General features: G+C 40.8%; 2 protein-coding genes across 2 annotated transcripts in view; both read right to left on the bottom strand.

Annotated features, from left to right (window-relative positions):
- The window catches only part of POLQ (DNA polymerase theta), a 55,620-nt gene extending 55,193 nt beyond the window's left edge, over nucleotides 1-427 (bottom strand). Inside the window, exon 1 of the mRNA XM_075720732.1 lies at nucleotides 208-427. Within this exon, the coding sequence (XP_075576847.1) occupies nucleotides 208-427 (220 nt within the window). The remainder of the gene's footprint in view (nucleotides 1-207) is intronic.
- A 2,472-nt stretch (nucleotides 428-2,899) lies between these two features.
- On the bottom strand, nucleotides 2,900-17,559 carry METTL16 (methyltransferase 16, RNA N6-adenosine). The gene is made up of 9 exons (XM_075720837.1): nucleotides 17,432-17,559; nucleotides 17,029-17,228; nucleotides 14,486-14,626; nucleotides 10,785-10,900; nucleotides 9,868-10,010; nucleotides 6,744-6,813; nucleotides 4,856-4,945; nucleotides 3,843-4,016; nucleotides 2,900-3,749 (listed from the first exon to the last, which is right to left on the bottom strand). Exons 1-9 carry the CDS (start codon nucleotides 17,557-17,559, stop codon nucleotides 3,132-3,134), a joined length of 1,680 nt encoding a protein of 559 aa, XP_075576952.1. The 3' UTR covers nucleotides 2,900-3,131.
- Nucleotides 17,560-18,160: the final 601 nt, after the last annotated feature.

Here is an 18,160-nt window from a genome sequence, read left to right as displayed (position 1 = left end):
GCCCTGGGCCGGGAGAGGCTCAGGGGGTCCCCGACCCCTTCCAGCACCGCCCTGGGCCCCCACCCCAGCCCGCCCTCGGCGGCCCCGCTCCCCCGCGCCCAGCACGCCCCGACCCCCCGCGCTGCGTTGCGGGACCGGGGAAAGGGAGAGGAGGGGAGGGGAAGGGAGGGGAGGGGAGGGGAGGGCCGCGCTCTCCTGCGCCGGTACCTGCCGAGCCGCCGCCGGGGCTCCCGCTGACGCGCAGGGAGAGGTCGAGGCCGGGCGGGGGGCTCAGCACAGCCCGGCGGGGAGCGGCGGAGCCGAGCGGGGTAGCCCTCCCCGCCCCGCGGGAGGCGGCCGGGCCGCCCCCGCTGCCGCTGCGGAGCCCCGCGGCCGAGGCCGTGGCGACGCCGTTAGGGGCGACGCCGCCATCTTCCCGCCGCGCCATTCAAAGCCCGGCACCGCCCCGCGCGGCGGGGCACGCGCTGCCCCACCCAGAGCGGCCGCTGGGCGGCCCTCCGCCCCCTGGCGGCTGCCGGCGGCCTCGGGGCCGCTTCCCGGGCGGCGGGCGCGCTCCCGGCGGCCTGTGCGGGAGCGGGAAAGGGGCGGGAGCGGTGCCGCCTCCCGGTGCCCACGGCACCCCGCACGCCCGTGTAAGGTGATTCTTCCGGGATTGCCACTTCTGCAAGCGTACACACCGATCACCATCTTCAATTGCTGTTCTTTCCCAACACAGGATTAGCTTTCCAAGTGCCACGCTCACCTTTTTCAAAGCATTTGGTTTTTAATAAAATGCCAAGACAACGTTTGAACTTCTAAAACAGTCATCCAAACCACAGACTACTGCTTTTCTTTATAAAAAAATACATCAGCATAGAATCGTTTAGGTTGGAAAAGACCTTTAAGATCATCCAGTCCAACCATTAACCTAACACTACCAAGTCCACACTAAACCAATCAAGGGTGGAGTAATAATTTCATGTTTCCTGGTGTGGTGGCTGGATTATTTTTTAATGAAAGTGAAAACTAGCAATCATTAAGGTTGGAAAGGATCTCTAAGATCGTATCTCCTTTGTTTAAGCAACACTTGGGAGTGTACGTTATTCATGCCATACAGGTGAAAGGTAATTAATCATAGAATCATAGAATGCTTTGGGTTGGAAGGCACCTTTAGAGATCACCTAGCCCACCCCCCCTCCAGTGAGCAGGGACAGCTTTAACCAGATCAGGTTGCTCAGAGCCCCATCCAACCTGACCTTGAATGTTGCCAGGGATGGGGCCTCCACTGCCTCTCTGGGCAACCCCTTCCAGTGCTTCACCACCCTCATTGTAAAGAATTTCTTCCTTATAGCCAGTCTAAATCTATTCTTCTTTGGTTTAAATCCATTACTCCTTGTGCTGTCACAACAGGCCTTGCTAAAAAGATTGTCCCCATCTTTCCTATAGGCCACCATTATAATGAAGCAACATAATGCAGTCCACTTCAGCAAAACAAGCACACCTCAAGTGCACAGGCTTACCTTGTAGAGCTGCTTCATCCTTGCAGACAGACAGACTGAAATGACAAACGGGGAACAGCACAAACAGCCTTGCTTTCTGTTTTTGATGTCTCAGCTAGCCAAAATAACCTCTTCAGATTCTAAGAGAGTAGGGGTAGTCTCATCTCCCCAGTGACATGAATATCAGAAGCAGTTCTGTGAAAATTCTGCAAGACCCAAAAAATGCAAGTCTTTGTCCATCACTTGCAGAAGCACAAAGTAGCATGATACACAACACTTAACAGTAGAGGGGGAAAACTCAGGCTTTTCTAAGTTACTTTTAATTTCAACTTAAGAAAACATACTAATCTTTCCAGAATCTTGACAACTAAGGCTGAACATTCAAAGTGGTTCCAGTAGCATGAACATACACCGTATTTATTTCTGTCCACCAGGAGGGCATCTTTTATTTTGGGTAACACACACACACACACTCCACTCCCAGAACAACTTTGTCTCCATGTTCTGTAGATCTCTACAGAGAAATGGATCACAGCTTGGGAGGCTGACTTCACGTGAAACAGTGCCAGTGCTCATAATCTTAAACACACACACACCCCCGCTCTGAGGCACCTAAGACCCATGCCCCTCGGCCTCTCTTCTCACAGGAACAGGTCACTGGCCCAGAAACACTGGGAAAACAGCTGGTGATAAAAAGGACTAGGGAGTCAGGTGTGGAAGCAACAGCCGCCTTTCCAGTTGTCTTCCTTCACAACAGCCTAAAGCTTCTGTACCTGTCTTTGTCCTGCATAAGGAATTCTGGCCCTCAAAGATGAGCATGTGCTCTCATTTCTGTCACTAAAGCAATGTCTTAAGATTACATGGAAGTGAAATCCTTTAAGAATACTGCTGTCATTTCAGACAATTATATTTGAATTAGCGTAAGGAATGGTCTAATGGAACAGTCAACGTAGTTAAATCCTCTTTAAACCAAGCAGCTCAAAAAGCTTATTTTGTTGTTAAAACAAAGTCTACAAAACCAGAAGCCAATAGTAGGCTCTTCCATGTTTCAAAGCCCAAGCACCAGAAAAGTACAACACGCTGTTTTTTCTGAAGCAATTATTTTAATGAATTGACACTTACAGGATGTATCCATCTTGCCACTCTGTAGACCAAAGGTTAAATGCATTAAAGGGAAGAGAGGCATACTTAAATCCTTAGTTGAAGACTCCTCGCTGCAGAAAACAATTCCCACAGACTAACCATTTCCTGCATTATTATTGAAAAAATATTGAAGAAAATATTTCAGTAAAGATTTCTATTTAGTAACAATATATAATTCTATTGCACCAGAAAAAAAAAAAAACCCAAAACAGAATTAAGCACTATTGAAATGCTCACAGCATAGACATGTTTCACTTTAACATGTAGTTTTATAACTGCAGCACAAAATTATTACTTCCTCATCACTTCACGTCCAATGAAGTACACTTCATGGACTCCTTGCAGCTTTTCCAAAAGCTATTTAAAATATTAAAGGGGAATTTAATCTCCATTTTACTCATTTTTTTCTAAGGGGAAAAAAACAGGTTTTGCTAACTGAAAATTTTAATCCATTAAAAATAGTTTACAAAATTTGAGGACTGACTTACTTTACCAAAGTAGAAAAAAGGGCTAACTAGCAACCAGTCGAAGAATTTGGTTCCGTAAGTACGTGCACAGCTGGTTCATCAAGTCTCTGTTCTGTCCTTCAACCCAGTGCATTTCTACTAATACATCATTTCCTTCTTTCTTGACATTCATTAAACACTTAAAGAGAAAACATCTGCTAGTTTCTTTGGGACTTTGTTCTTTTTCAAATGTCAGATTGCTAGCTTCCTCTGAAGGGCAAGGTTCCTCCTTTGTATTACTGGAACCTTTGCCAAGTGACATTTCTGCCTGCTTTGCTTCTGTCTCCTCCTCCTTCACGTGCTCACTGTGTTCTTCTTTGGCAGCAGATTCTTCCGTTAGCTCATCACCTGCGGTCAAGTGAACATCCTCATCAGGTGCCATACACCCTGTTTCAGAGTCTTCAGTCTTGGCATTTTCACAGTCCGAACTGCTGCTCACAATCTTCTGGCCGGTTTTTTCCTCTTCCATTGCTTGCAGAGTATCTTCAGAAGCTCGAGGAAGTTCTCGCAATTGCCTTATTCTCTCTCGTTTCTTTCTCCTCAAATGAATCCAGGAGTTTTCAATGGCAGTCACAAACAGGCTAACTTCATCCTTTCCACAGGGAACACGTTTATGCTGAACCTATTGCAGAAAATAGCAGAACTTTATACTATCCTCTCACAGTTATGCTTTCAAGTAGGATGCTGTTTTAACATATAACACTTAATACTGTACCTTCAGATCAGTGAGAATCTTCTCTACCCAGGCTCTAACCACAGCAATAGCTTCTACAGCATCCCAGCCCATAGCTGCAGCTTTGATGGATAACTCTTTGACTGTAGAAGCCAAGACCATAAATGTAATTGGTTTTCGGGGTTTTTCTAATTTTCTTCTTTTAGAGGGAGGTGACTAGAAGAAGAAAGGAAAAAAATTACAAAGCTATGAAGTACTAGCGGGATGACTTATAATGTAAGCCACTAAATAGTCATTGACATGGCCTGAGTTTCACTTCACTCCGAAGAGTTTCAGATTAAAAACAGCTAACAGGATCGTGCACTTTATGCTAGTCTGATGGACAGAGGGAGTTTATCTTCAGACATTAGGCAAAAAGCTTCATTGGTTCCTTCAAACTACTAGCTCTCTGTGAGCTGAGAAACGGCAGCTCCTCTTGGGAATAGGGTCAAGTACTAATACATGTTCACTGAAGGTTTACTCGTGTCTTCTATAAGGTTGGTTATTGTCTATACCTATCTTATAGTATATATACATCTGGATCCAAAAAAGAAACTAGCTCACATTAGTTAGGGTGAACAAGCTCCACTTGCATTCATGTAGGCAAGTCTGAGCTAGACATGTTCGTATCTATTTGGTAACAGAACCTATACAGTAAATTAAAACCAAGTTCTCAGAGGGAAGCTTAAAGTTCAAATCTAGCCCCAAACTTAGCATATTTTTAATACTACTAAATTGCTATTTGAAGTATGTTACAAGGAACCCTTACTTTCACTGAAATCCACAGGAAGTTCCTGCACAGGCTTCTTTTTACCTCCCTAAACGTAGGTCATTTATGAATCACATGTAACAATTGCTAACAGACTAGCAGCCAGTTAAGAAATCCCACTGTCCATACAGCCCAGAGCATCCAATCTTCCAGTCTGAAGGAGACCAGTTTGTTTCACAGCGGTTACAGCTTATTAGGTCCTTCCTCAAAGTAAGAGGCACAAGCAAAGCAAAATTAAGCTACTTACGGGTACTTGTACATCATCATAGAAACTCCATGCCAGTGCCCATCTCATGGTGCGTCCTTGACAGAATTCAGTATGAGTAACTTTAGGAACCTATGCAAAGAAGCAATATGAAACTTCATTTCGTGTTAATAAACAACATTGGTTTCTTGCACATATTTTCAAATTTTAAAAAATTACGAAGTTAACACAGAGTTATTTTCTTATGACAGAAACAGAGATTCTTTCTGACATTGCTCATGGATGTCAAGGCCACTTGAAGCTGGTCAGTGCCAAGCCTGGTACCGTGCCTAAGATTTCCCACCTCTGCCCTGCCATGTCTATGCCCTTTCAGAGCTTTAAGTTCAGCAACACACAGCATGACCCTTTTTGTGCAGTTGATGCAGCACACCTACAGCACGCATCTGCATTCTGATTCTGCAAAAAGCACATAATTTCTCCTTGTTCAGAACCTGCTCCTGTTCCACATTTAAATACTGAATCCATTGCTGTAGCAAAAGAACACAGAACGAAGGCAACAAAAGGCTGGGAAGCCAAGCCACTCACCTGTCTGCAGATGGCAGAAATGTGCCCAGAAACATGTCTCTATCTTTGCCCCAAAAAATCAAGCCTGAACTTACACTGCCTTTAAATACAAACCTCAGTTCCAATGCTAGTGTTAACTAGTCTTTCCACACATGGATGCTGTAAGGCATTTAGGTATGGTATGGAGAATGTGCTAAATACTAGCAAGGATAAAATCAACCGTCCCACCTCGCTCTGAATTATCAGCTCCAGAGCACAAGCCCCAGGCCTGCACAGAAAAAGAAAAGTCTTACTTTTGAGAAATGCCTTTAAAAAGAGAGAGGAAGAGGTGTCTTTACCCTAGAACTTTTCCTGCCTTTGGATTCCTAATTCTATCAAAATTTCCAGTAAATACAGCAAATGTCATGACAGTTTGAACAATGAGTGGATTTTTAGAACATTTATTCTGTATCCTAACCTGAACCACAACACAGTCTGCACACGGTTACAACAAACATATTCCCAGCTCATTTACAACAAAGATTACAAACCTGAACAAAATTAAATTGGTAATATAAAGAAAAATACAAAAGGAAAACTTAGCTTTTCTATGCAAGGTGGCAAGGATTTCTCTCACTTTAAGACTGAGGTGCAACAGTTCAAGGACAGGGAATGAAGTCGGACACTTGAAATTTGGTGTCTAGCTCAGCATCTGCTTTTGGCACTGAGTTTAAGGATTCCATATGGCCTGTAGTTCATCTTCCTGGGAACTGATTTCACCAGGCATTCTCTTTCCTTCACCTCTCCACTATACACAAGGACGGATCTCACAATCACTTTCTTTGTATGGAAATTAGAGAAGACTATGCTTCCTCCAGAAACCCATAAAAAAGTCCTTTGCATAGCCTTCTTACATGAGAATAGTAGCACAAGGTTCGATTTTACTTGGTGCCAGAATTGAATGCACACAAAAAAATGCTGCCATTTAAATAATGTTACAATTTCTTTTAGCAACCAAATTGCTAGATTTCATGTTAGCTAAGAGGAAAGAGAGCTAAATTTTTTTTTTTTTTTTTTTTTTTACAACAGCCATGTAAGGCTATTTTAAAGCAAAAACCCTGTATGTTCTAGAATGGATGAAGACATGATTCTACACATGATAAAGACAAAAATCTGGAGACAATATGTGCTACTTATCTATCAGCTTTGAAGCTACAATAATTAAATCTCAACTGCTTTGAGTGCTTCCCTAACAAGGAATTGCAGTTTCTTCTTGTAAATAAAAACTCTGTAAAATAATTCAATAATAAGTACCCACATACATCAGAATATAGTATATATTGTACAGAACATATACAGGATATACATGGACTACATACAAACTCACCCCCTGGATTCGAAGTTCCTCTTTCAATGGTGCTAAACTGCATTTCTTCCCCAACATGCAACTGTACCATCTGCAAACAACACATTAACAAAGGGTTTTACAAATGCAGATCAGCTGAAAATGGCAACTACCAGAAAGAACTACTTGGATCAGAAACCTGCAAGAACAATAGGAGATTTAGAAACAAAATAACAACAAAATAATCACACTCTTGAACAGAGACTAGGACAAAGTACAACATGAATTGGAACAGAAGGCCCAAAGACAGACTGGACAGGGGAATCTTTTTGACTTTTTAGGAAATACATTAAGTCTATTATTGAAACAGTGTCTAAACAACCAAGAATCCTCTTTCAAAGAGCGACTTTATGTGGAAGATGCTACCCCTTACAATAATTTTTTTTCAATTTCTCCACTTTCTTTGGAGAATGAATTAGAATAAAAAGGAATATTCAACTATTGACAAGCATTTATGCCTCAGAAGCAGACCTACTGACTACCACTTCTGCTCATTTGTAACTCATTATCCAGGTTTCCATCACCTAATTAATTTCATTTCTACCTCTAATTTCAAGAGGAAACCAACAGGGGAAAAAAAAGGAAAGAAATTTATTTTCCCACTTCTGGTGGAGCTTATCCTTCCACCCAGCTCCACATCTTCAATACCTCCAAACATTACTATTCAAGCTCTACAACCCCTTCTTCCATACTTTTTTGATGACTGGATCCAAAAAGATTATTTGTAAATATAACATACTGAAGTATGAAAATTGGAGTTCCCAGTTATCAAGGGACAGTTTCCTCAAGACTATGCATCTAAATTGAAGGCAAGCACTTTAAACTGCTCACATATATAAATTAGATATACTGTAAACTACAAAAAAAAAAAGTATCAGTGGTATTAAGGGCCAATTATTTAAATTTACTTCCTGCATAATGCAACACACACAATTTCATGCAGCAATACTTAAACTAAACCCCAAAATGTCTAGCAAAACCGAACCACACATCTTTCCCAAAATTGTAAAATACTGAACCTGCAACTCCTAACTGAAGTGGGGATGGGGGTAAATAAGTCAAGATCATCTCCTGGCCCAAGGGAGTCTCTATCTACTAACAGTTCATTACTCGCGCCCTTTGGTAGAGTTGCCAAACCTTATCTCTAACAAAACAGGAAACAGTATTTTAAGCAAACTGTTCTTTCTGTAACAGATTCTCCAAGGTCCATTCCTATCCCCCAAACACACAGAGTTTATTTTTCCTAAATATGATACACAGTTAGCATGTGGCTATGTTCTATGCTTTACGCTATCAATTTATCAGATCAAGAGATACCCTCCTCTTTCCTAGAGGAGTGGTGTTGCTAAGAGGAGCAATACAGGAATGATGCATGCCTCATAATTCCACATCACCTTTTTAAAGGCAAAGACTTCTTGCCTTGAGAGTAACATCAGTCAGTTCTCTACTACATATGCCACCCCTTTCAAGGTCGTCAAACAGCAACTTAGCAAAAGCAAGTTTCCTCTGGATCTACACACACCATGTGGAACCAGAAACCATGCTGCTATTTCCAGAAGTCACCACAGATGCATCCCTTGCCCCTACCTTACAGAACCAATTAAGTCCTCAACTGTATACATCTGCTTCACAGATCATAGTATTTTATACAGTACACTACGTGCTCCTGTGGAAACTATATTGGTGGAATAACACCACTACATTATCAGAAAGAACACGTACAAAGGATAAAAACATCCAGCTGAAAGTGGAAGAACATTTCAAATACATACATATATACCATCACTTCCTCTCTGACCTGCCTCCCCTCACCCACTGTACCACTGACTACATTCAGAACAACTGTTTCAGCTTATATTTAGTTTTGAAAAATCACTGCATTTATTTTAGACATGAATAAGAACATACACACCTAAAAGCCTGTCTACATCAAGTAGCCTAAAATAACATTCTACCTACAAACTTTGACAGGAATACAAGTCATTTTTCAGTGTCCTTGCTGGCACAAAAAAAGACTAACAAAATTCTCAAAAGTTTAATTCTTCTGGCTTGTAATTGCTTCTGAACATCAAAACCTTTATTTTATCACTCTGCCATATTATCTATCCCCTTTTTATAACATTTGGGGGGTGACAGAGAAAGGAAGGACATTAAATAAGAAAAAAGTTTCAACGTTTATGAAATTGTAACCTCTGCAAATCTTCCCAACTTCTTTTTCTTCAAAGCACTACACGACAGAAGCACTTCTAACAGAGCCAAATGCAGTTTTGCTTTGTCTTGTTTTTCCAAAAACTGAACATATTCTTCATTTTTTCAGGCCCATTACTAGAAAACAAACGTTCTAAAGAAAAATTTTGGTATTAGATAGATGAAGATGAGATTCTAATGCAATGCTCTGCCTAGAAGGGTCTAAACAAACCAAAACACTTCTTGAATGTATTTCCGTTGTTTAGGGCACTGATGAAGCTGTGGTAACAAACATAAAATTTTGGCAGCTATATTTTAGAAGGATATTAAAAGAAACCTGAAGGAATCTTCCAGAAGAGCTAGAGAAATATTGTACAGCACTGGGGGAGGGGAAGTCTGATAGTCAAAAAACTGAAGATGTGCCATCTGTTTAGTGTATTCAAAAGAAGATCTCGCTATGGTTTTTGCTGCTGCTTATGTTCACCCAAGATAGCATTCAGTACAACAGTGCCCTTTAGTAGGCAAAGCTGCGAGTTACCAAAATTCAGCCAGGAAAAGATAGAAACTACCTAAAACATGTAACTAGGCAATGTCATAAATCCTCCCATCCCAGATGCCCTTAAGAATCAACACCAACTGTCTTTAGCAAGTTATGTGTGCTAATTTAGCTGCAAGTGTCACTGGTATAGGCTTTTTTTGCCTTCTGCCTCTAAATACCTCCAACAATGAGTTGTAATTGATGCTCAGGAACAATTAATTTTACATAAACTGAGACTACTGATATGTATGTATCATTAAACAAACCAAATAGTTACTACTGGACCACAGGTACATTCCTTACTTAAAATATCATTTTCACGTGATTTCTGAAGAAGCAGATAAAAGGTGAGGGTTTTTTTTAACTGGACAAAGCACTTACCGTAACCTCTTTTTAAGTTGTAGACTATCATGAATAATTCTTTTGACAAATTCTAGTTCTCCCCCCTCAGCCATGATTTCTGTGATCCCTCCTGTATTTACAGAACTGGGAGGGGGACGCCGTGGATTTCGAGAATTTACTCCCTGGATAAAAAAGAACATTTGAGTCGAACATTTAATGAAATCTTAGGCTGCTTAGTACACTGCTTTTTGCCTCAATCTTTAGTGGGTAGCAAGTGACACCACCTCTAGTTATCCACCCCCCATCAGAACCATGGATAATAGACAAAGATACATTCAAAATAAGCATAAATGAGTGAATTCCCTACAATCTCAAACTTACTTAAGTTACTTGTCATACTTCAGTATCCTGCTAATACGAAATACGTGGTTCCAATACATGTAAGACATGCTGGTTACATGCATCTACACAATTACAATTTATAGTGTCTAATTTCAATACTTAAACCATTTTTCTACTGCCCTGTATTACAGAGTTAAGTTTCTGACCATATTAAGTGGGTATTGCAAGAACTGTTCTGAGCTGTATGATATTGCCAAAATCACTAAGGAAATGAAAAATACAGACAGCCACAATGCCAGAAACTAATTCCTCTGTACTACTGCTCTGCAACAGGCACCTGATTTCAGATTTACTAGCTGTCTACGTTCCAAACTAATTCTCTAAGACAGTAAGAACTTGTGAAAAAATTCTACAGGTCATCCTCCACTTTAGGAAGGGTAACAGTTAAGTTTTTTGAAACTCCTTTGGGGCAGGGGGGTGGGGAAGGAGAAGACTTAAATGCTATTTCATAACAATTTGGGATTTTCCACTCAACCTTCCCCAAGGGAAGAAGTTAAATTGTTGCCACCCTCCCACGCACTGAAGTACATGCAACATTTAGTTTGTTAGCTTACCTTTGCTTCCAATTGGTTGGCAAAAAAGGGGGGGTTGCACATGCAGAAATCATAAACTATCTCAGACTCTTCTTTCAGTGCATCCATTAGTAGAGTCTTCTGTGGTACCTTAACAACTAATAGAAAACAGGAATTTGGTCAGCAAGGAATTTTATATTTTATCTTGCATGCCATTTACATTTCAGTGTTTCTTGAAACAATATACTGTATAAAAACCATACTTTCTTAAACAATACCTTCTACCAAAAAAAGTAACAAATACCAGCATGCAAATAAAGACTTCAGGTTAACGATTAGCATACAAACAGCTTGTATGTTTATACACAGTAATAGAATTACTTCTATATTTATACACAGTAATAGAAAAACATGTGTTTATGCACAGTTAATAGAATTACATGAGTCTGAAACAACAGAATTGCTTGAGTTATACTGAGTTCCCTGATGCAACTACAAATTCACTTTAAGCCCTTCCAAAAATTAACAAAAGCGTCAGTTAATCACCCACACGCTCCACAGAGATAAAAGAAACCCCCGTCTAAACAATTTTTTTAAGATAGGGAATTCTAGAATTGCACTCAAGAAAATGTACTGTTTGGTCTTTCTAGAATGTAAAGCTAAGAAAGAGAAAGACTAAGATAAAGCTATCTTCACTAAAGTTACACAGCCCCAAGATGAGCTTTACATCTAATCTTATAATAAAACGGAATTACTGTGTTAACAGTACTATGCACCCTGCACAGGAACTGTAGTCTTAAACAATTTAGAAGAATCACAACAGAAGGAAAAGATTAGAATTCCTTTCTGGACAAACTTTCTGCTTACTAGGGTCCACCAACTTACTATTACCCATCACAAGAATGAAGGCAAACAGCCAACGTAGATCTCCACTGTCTTTCCCCAAAGGCTACATAATTCCCTTGGAAACTGTGGTCAAGTCCTGTCACATGTCTTCTGAAGACTGCAGGAACTCCAGCCCAAGTAGCAGGAATTTAAATATGGATGAAGTCCAGTTAAAGCATGTATAAAGATTATTACAAGCAGGACTTTGACCAGTCCTGCAACTCACAGGTAACGCACACAGAATGAAGATATTTAGAACGGAAGCAGAAGGCGTGCCTCTCTTCCTAACATTTACTACTACAGTTTATCATCATCCTAAGTATACAAAATTGTTAGGGTGGCAGGCAATGACCAAAGTTCAGGTTATATATAGCAAGAATAATACCTATAACACCCACCAACTTTAAAGCTGCAGTTCTGCAAGTCACAAGCATTTCCGGTACAGAAATTTATAGTCAAGAGAAACAAATTTTAAATCCTATGAGAATAGAAGGACAGTTCATTTTAAAAATATATTAACACATTTTTCCGTTTTATAATTTTAAATTTCCAAATTAAACACTTAGCATTTCTCCTTATATTAAGTTGTTCACATTTAAAATTGTTGACATTAAAGAGTGGCGCTTTCTTATCTCTGAAGATGTCTGTTCCCCTGCTCCCCTTATAACATTAAAAATGGTAAACTAATAAAATTACTAATTACTAATTATAGATTACTAGATACAAATTACTAATTACAATTACACATCACAGTCCAAGCCAGAAGTTCTTCAGACAGGCATTACATCAGTTGGACTGATGGTTTTCAGGTTACAGTCTTCCAAGAAATCACTAAACATCTCCAGAAGCTGCACAGTGCATGCTTTTGGCACTGAGGTGTAACATAGCAGTTGCTGTTGCACACAGAGGAGACATTTAGTTATATAAATGCTTTGAAACATCCAGCCCACAGTTATCAGAGTATTTCACTGCCTTTCTTGTTAGCAATACCCTTTTCAATTTTACGGAGGAGGGGAAAAAAAAAAGAAAAAAAAAAAAGAGAAAACATGGAATTAGTTTTTACATTAGAGAAAGCAGACAACAGGGCTAAGATGAGCAGAACTCTGCAAAAAGATTATGTTAATCTGGGCAGTAAGACATGATCTATTGTACATACTTTCTAAAACTACTGTAAAGTTACTTAGAAGATGACATCAAAGAACTTGTTAAATGGCATAGCGCTATTAAACCACATTCCACCTACATAGCAAGCTGTTTAATTGACAGTATGTGATTTTGTTTGGAAATAAGAAAGCAAATAAAACAAACAGGAAGCAAAAAATGTAATAATCATGTCACAGAGTAATCCTAAATTACCTTGCAAGTAGTTTGGTAACTTCCAGAGTCCAAGTTGTTGAAAGTCTCTTAACCTACCATTACATACCTGGTATTGATTTTTTTTAAAAAAAAAAAAAATACCAGCAGACAAATTCTGACCATCATCCCATTCCAGTAAAACAGATGCACAACTCAGAACACCATGTAATTTTTTTTTGCATTTAGAATCAATCCCCAGCTTTATCAGTTTCTATTTTGCACATATGGGAGATATTGCACATATTTCTTCCTTTGGAAGAAAGTTACTGGAAACAGTACTTCACTTTCAGCCAAAAAGCATTACTTTGTTTTCCTCTGGGAAGAAAGAAGCTATGATGCAATTAGTAAATTGACACATTACTGCTGGTTTTACTATCACTGAATTTTTTTTTCCACTGAAGTTAGGAGAACAAAGGCTGTATTCCAATATGATCTCCAAATGAAGCTATATGGGAAAAATTTCAAGACAGACTCTTTAGAACATGACAAAAATCGTTGCTTCCTTTTTTTTAAAAAAACAACCCAGAGGTATGGAGAGATTTCTAATCTGACTCCAAAATGCCTTGCTAAACAAGTTACTAGCTACAGTAGTATACTCAGCTCTAGCTAAACGATTCAGGCCCAGGAGTTAAAAAGTGGCAGGGTGGATCATTCCTAGGCAGCATCTGGCTATGGGTACCACCAGCGGTACTCCCTTGCCTGTGGCTCTGCCCATCAGCAATCAGTCATCTACTCCAGCTTATCAACTTTGCCAAGACAGCTTCACATGAGGCATTTTTCTTTGCCAGAGGTTTTTCCAGTATAGTAAAACACCACCACACCACTAAAAACCCTGTGATGGCAGCAGTAACAGAAAACTGTCATTGTTCTCCATGTGAAGTTCTGGATCTTCAAGACTGACATGGAGGACAGACCAAGAGGACAACATTTTGGTAAAAAAGGATACTTCCAAAATCCAGCAGAAGTAAAGTTTTTATTTCAGAGCTGAATAATGGACCTGCTTTTTAGTGTACTGAGTTCCCACTGAAAATTTTCCAAGGTCACCACAGACCAAGTCTGGCACACTGCTACTACCACAGGCACTGTCAGGACCTAATTCAGAAAAGAAGATGAAGGACTCTCTCTGTACAAGATACGTATATGTGACTGTGTCATGCAAATTATCTGAGGGGAGCACGCCAGGTCTCCTAGCAGCAGAAAGAGCACGAACTGTAAGAAATACTTCAGGAACAGACTAAAAAAATATGGAGAGAGGAAAACACCCCAGGGTGAAGTTTAACTTGCAGATTTTTGTAAGGATGAGTAGTTCTCTATCCACACATCCCACTCTAGAGAAGCTGTGACTCCCTGGCTTAAGCATACACAGACCTTAGTAAACATTCTGCTTCAGTAAAAACAACTGAGCATGTATTTGGCAGGTATACGGATTCTGATATGCCACTGAACATGGCAAAAATACGTCACAACATTTGTATGCTACTAAATACCTTATTACATCATACCTTTTATAAGATCAGACAAGTTATTCTGTTCCACATTCTTCTTGGCATAATTGAAGCACATATCATCCACTTCTGTTGCAAGAAAATACCAGCCATTCAAAGTTGCTCCAAGTAATGGGTATATACAAGATGCCCCTGTCCCTGCAGAAGCGAAAAGCCGTAAGAAAGTGAAAACAAGTCTCTGGTGTTATATGCAGCATGGCTGTTAACTATGTACTTTTTAAAACAAAAAGAACTGATTTCAAGAAAACCGATGACCTACTACTCAGTTCTTCAGTGAACTTTGTTTTCTTAATTTGAAATACAGCATTGTCAAATATGCATTTTTAATACTTTTTAATGCATTTTTATGTATTTTTACATTTTTAAATTTAATAATCTGGAATAAATTTTCTAGTAAATAATCAAGTTCTTTTAAAGCTATTTTTTCTATAAGACAGTGATTAATTTATATAGTAAAAGCTAAATATATTGTTTTTACTAAAAAAAAACCCTATCACAGATATATTTTTCTTCTACATTTTTCTATTATCTACCACAAATAATTTACTTTGATGCATACAGCAATCACACAAAAAAATTACATTTCTGTTCCATCAGACTGTTTTTCCCTAATGCCCAAAACACTCAAAGAAATAGGGGTGCCAATTAAGATATTCAAAAAGATAGCCAGACAGATGGAAACTTGGTGACAAAGAGAAATATATACTAGCACAAAATTATTCCTTCTCATAATTATGGCATATCTAGGTGATCCAATTACCAATGACTGTCGGATTTAGGATTAAAGTGAACGGATACAAGAAAAGGGAAAAATACCTCACTACCACAAAACTTGAGTTCAGACATATCAGAAGTCTACTGTTATACTGACTTGCTGAAACACAAATAACAACGCCTGTCAGTAAGCAAAAGCATGCAGTTACTTCCAGTACTCCCATAACGTCCCTCTTGGATGACTTACTGCTTTCCCAGAGTTGGAACATCAAAGCTCACTGCAAACTCAAACTGAAGATTTTTCAATATTCAGGGGAGTTAAAGGATCTGTCTCTTCCACTTAGCCACCTACCATGATGAAGTTCATAGAAATAGTTTTCGAAAATGCAACCTACTCGCAAATGTGCAGAAGTTGGCTAACAAGTTTAAAAGTTATGAAAGGAAAGCAGCTGTGCACACACCAGGTGATGATATAAACATTGTATCCATCACAATCCAGCTAAAAATGCAAGTCAGTAAATTTCAGGAATTAAAACTTCCATTTAAAAAAAAAAAAAAAAATCATGCTAGCAAACACCGCGAGAATATTCATATAAAAACTGGCATGGTAACTGAGACTGAACTCAAGCTTTGAAGAAGTCAGTAACTTCAGCATTTTAATGTCAAGCATTAAAATTTAAGTTAAAAAGGAAATTCCAGCTACTTTCAATTTCATTATGAGTTTACTTCAGCACAAAACAAGCCTCAGAAACAAGCCTTTGAAATCATAAAGGAAGATTCTATTGACAAAAATAAAAGAGGTGAACTAAATTCAAATGTACCATTGCAGGTACTTTTTAAAGAGTTCATATAAAGTCACCAAAAATTTGGAATCCAAATGCCAGTTTTATTATCTGTATGTGAATATAGTTCCTTGCTCCTACAGAAATTGCCTTTTTTATTTCTAAGGAAAACCAAATTATGTGCATCAGTGTACATCTTATAAATTCACATCCACTGAATAACTGTTTAATCTACCGCTTAATCCAGATAATATCCAGATACTGTCCGATAATCCAGATATTGAAACTGAACAAGCTGCAATGCTCCCAGACACATGCACTGGACAATATCATCTGTCTCTGGATGCTTAGTCCAGCTTAAAAAAAATATTTTGTTTTCAACAATATACAGGAAATCTTTGACCATCTACAACCAAAAGGCAGCTTTGCTAGTATTCGCCTTGGTTTCTAATTAAGCCTCTTTCACAATTTAGCTCATGAAAATATCTACATGTAACTAAATCAATCAATCAAGGTTTAAAAAAGACAGCTCATTCATCTGTCAAACACACCTGACACCATAGAAAAGATTAAAAGGAACGCTAGAAAACATTGCTATGCAACTCACAAACTCTCTCGTGCAGACACCCAAAAGCAAAATTAACAGATTGCTAATATAACATTATTCACTAGTTAGAACACTGAGAAGAAATGCTATCTGTTTTGTTTATTTTTAATTCCTTTAGAATGACATTTCTGCCTGCGTTACTAGCAGCATAATTTTTATATACCACACAAAAGCTATACTCAGGAGAGTTCAAGGCCACGAAAAGCCAAATAATTGCCAGCTACGGTCATTGGTGTGTTTGTGCAGAGAAATCCTACCCACCAAGAAGACACACGGAATACCAGTGGAGTCAGATTGCTCATTTCACCATGGTGAGCATAGTTCAGATTTTTTTTTCTTTCTCAAACTTCATGTTTCTCTATGGATGCGTAACAAATTTTATCAGCTAGTCTCACTGACGGTAAACAACGAACTGAACGTTTTGCCTTTCCAAGTACCTATGTCAATGCCTCGCCTAAGGACTTGCTTGTCCGCATCCTGGTGACCAATGAGATCCTCCACCCAGTGGATGTAGTTCAGCCTCAGGGGAACGGTCGGAATAAGCCTTTCCACGGGGATGTCGATGGTCAGCCCAAAATCCTCCTTCAGGAGGGTACACGTCAGAGCTCTCACCGCCTCAGGGTCCTTGAAATTCAGGCTGAAAGGGACAAGCAGCGGTTACGGGTGCCAGCGCCCTCTCGCTCGCCGCACCCCGGGGGGCGGACACACACACACGGACACGGACACACACAGGGCGCTCGGGAGGCGGCGGGAGCCGCCGCACGGCCCCCGGAGGCGGCCTGGCCTACCCCGCCCGCCCTCACGACGACGCCCTGCCGCCGGCCGCCGCGCGGGCCCTACCTCACCCTGCCGGTGAGGGTGGTCTGCACGTGCTGCTGGAACTCGGGGTACTTGGCGGCCAGGTAGGCGAAGTCGGGCGGTTTGTCCTTGTAGCGGTTGCGCGCGTGCATGGACTTGTTGAGGGCCATGGCGGGCGGTGAACGGGGGCGGAGAAGGGGGGGGGGGGGGGAACCGCTGGCGGCGCGGGGCGGGCTAACGGCCCTGCCCGCCGCTCCACCGGCGGCGCGCGCCGCCCGCCCAGCTCCCGGCGCGCACCGCGGCCCCCTCGGGGCGTACCAAGGCGCAGCAGGCGGCGGGGGGAGCCGGGCGCCGTCCCGCCCCGAACCACCGCCCGCCGCCGGTCACCGCCGCTGCTGTGGACGCGGCCGAATCCAGAGGCGGCCCCACGCGTTTTAAGAGCGAAACGTCGTGCGTACGGGCGTCATCGCTTTCGGAGTTAAGACACTCAATGAGTAATTAAAAATGAAATTATGTAAACAGCTCAAAGTGCCGTTTTTCTGGCGGCCGCTGTGTTGGCAGCGTGAGGAGCCTCCGCTTTCACATTCACGCGTATTACCTGCCCAAGTCACCTTCGTTACCTTGAAGAGATCTTTAGCGCTCTGTGTGACGCCTCATAGTCATGGATTGCCGTAGAAGTGCTGCATGAAGTCACTGACGACCAAGCCGCGGCCTGGGGCCTGCTGCTTGTGGCTTACCTTGCACGGTCAACTGTGAAATACCTGGATTTTA

This window comes from Pelecanus crispus, chromosome 1, assembly GCF_030463565.1.
Source record: "Pelecanus crispus isolate bPelCri1 chromosome 1, bPelCri1.pri, whole genome shotgun sequence".
NCBI classification, from domain to species: domain Eukaryota; kingdom Metazoa; phylum Chordata; class Aves; order Pelecaniformes; family Pelecanidae; genus Pelecanus; species Pelecanus crispus.
This window is presented reverse-complemented; position numbering and strand designations above follow the sequence as displayed.

Bases quoted from the DNA above. Each gene is read 5' to 3' on its own strand.
- METTL16 (XM_075720837.1), bottom strand. From the start codon at position 17,559: ATGGCCCTCAACAAGTCCATGCACGCGCGCAACCGCTACAAGGACAAA. The intron at 6,814-9,867 runs GTAAGTGCTTTG...TGTTGTTTGCAG, and splicing joins CAACTTAAAAAGAGGTTACG to ATGGTACAGTTGCATGTTGG. The intron at 4,946-6,743 runs GTGAGTTTGTAT...TTCTTTGCATAG, and splicing joins AGGAACTTCGAATCCAGGGG to GTTCCTAAAGTTACTCATAC.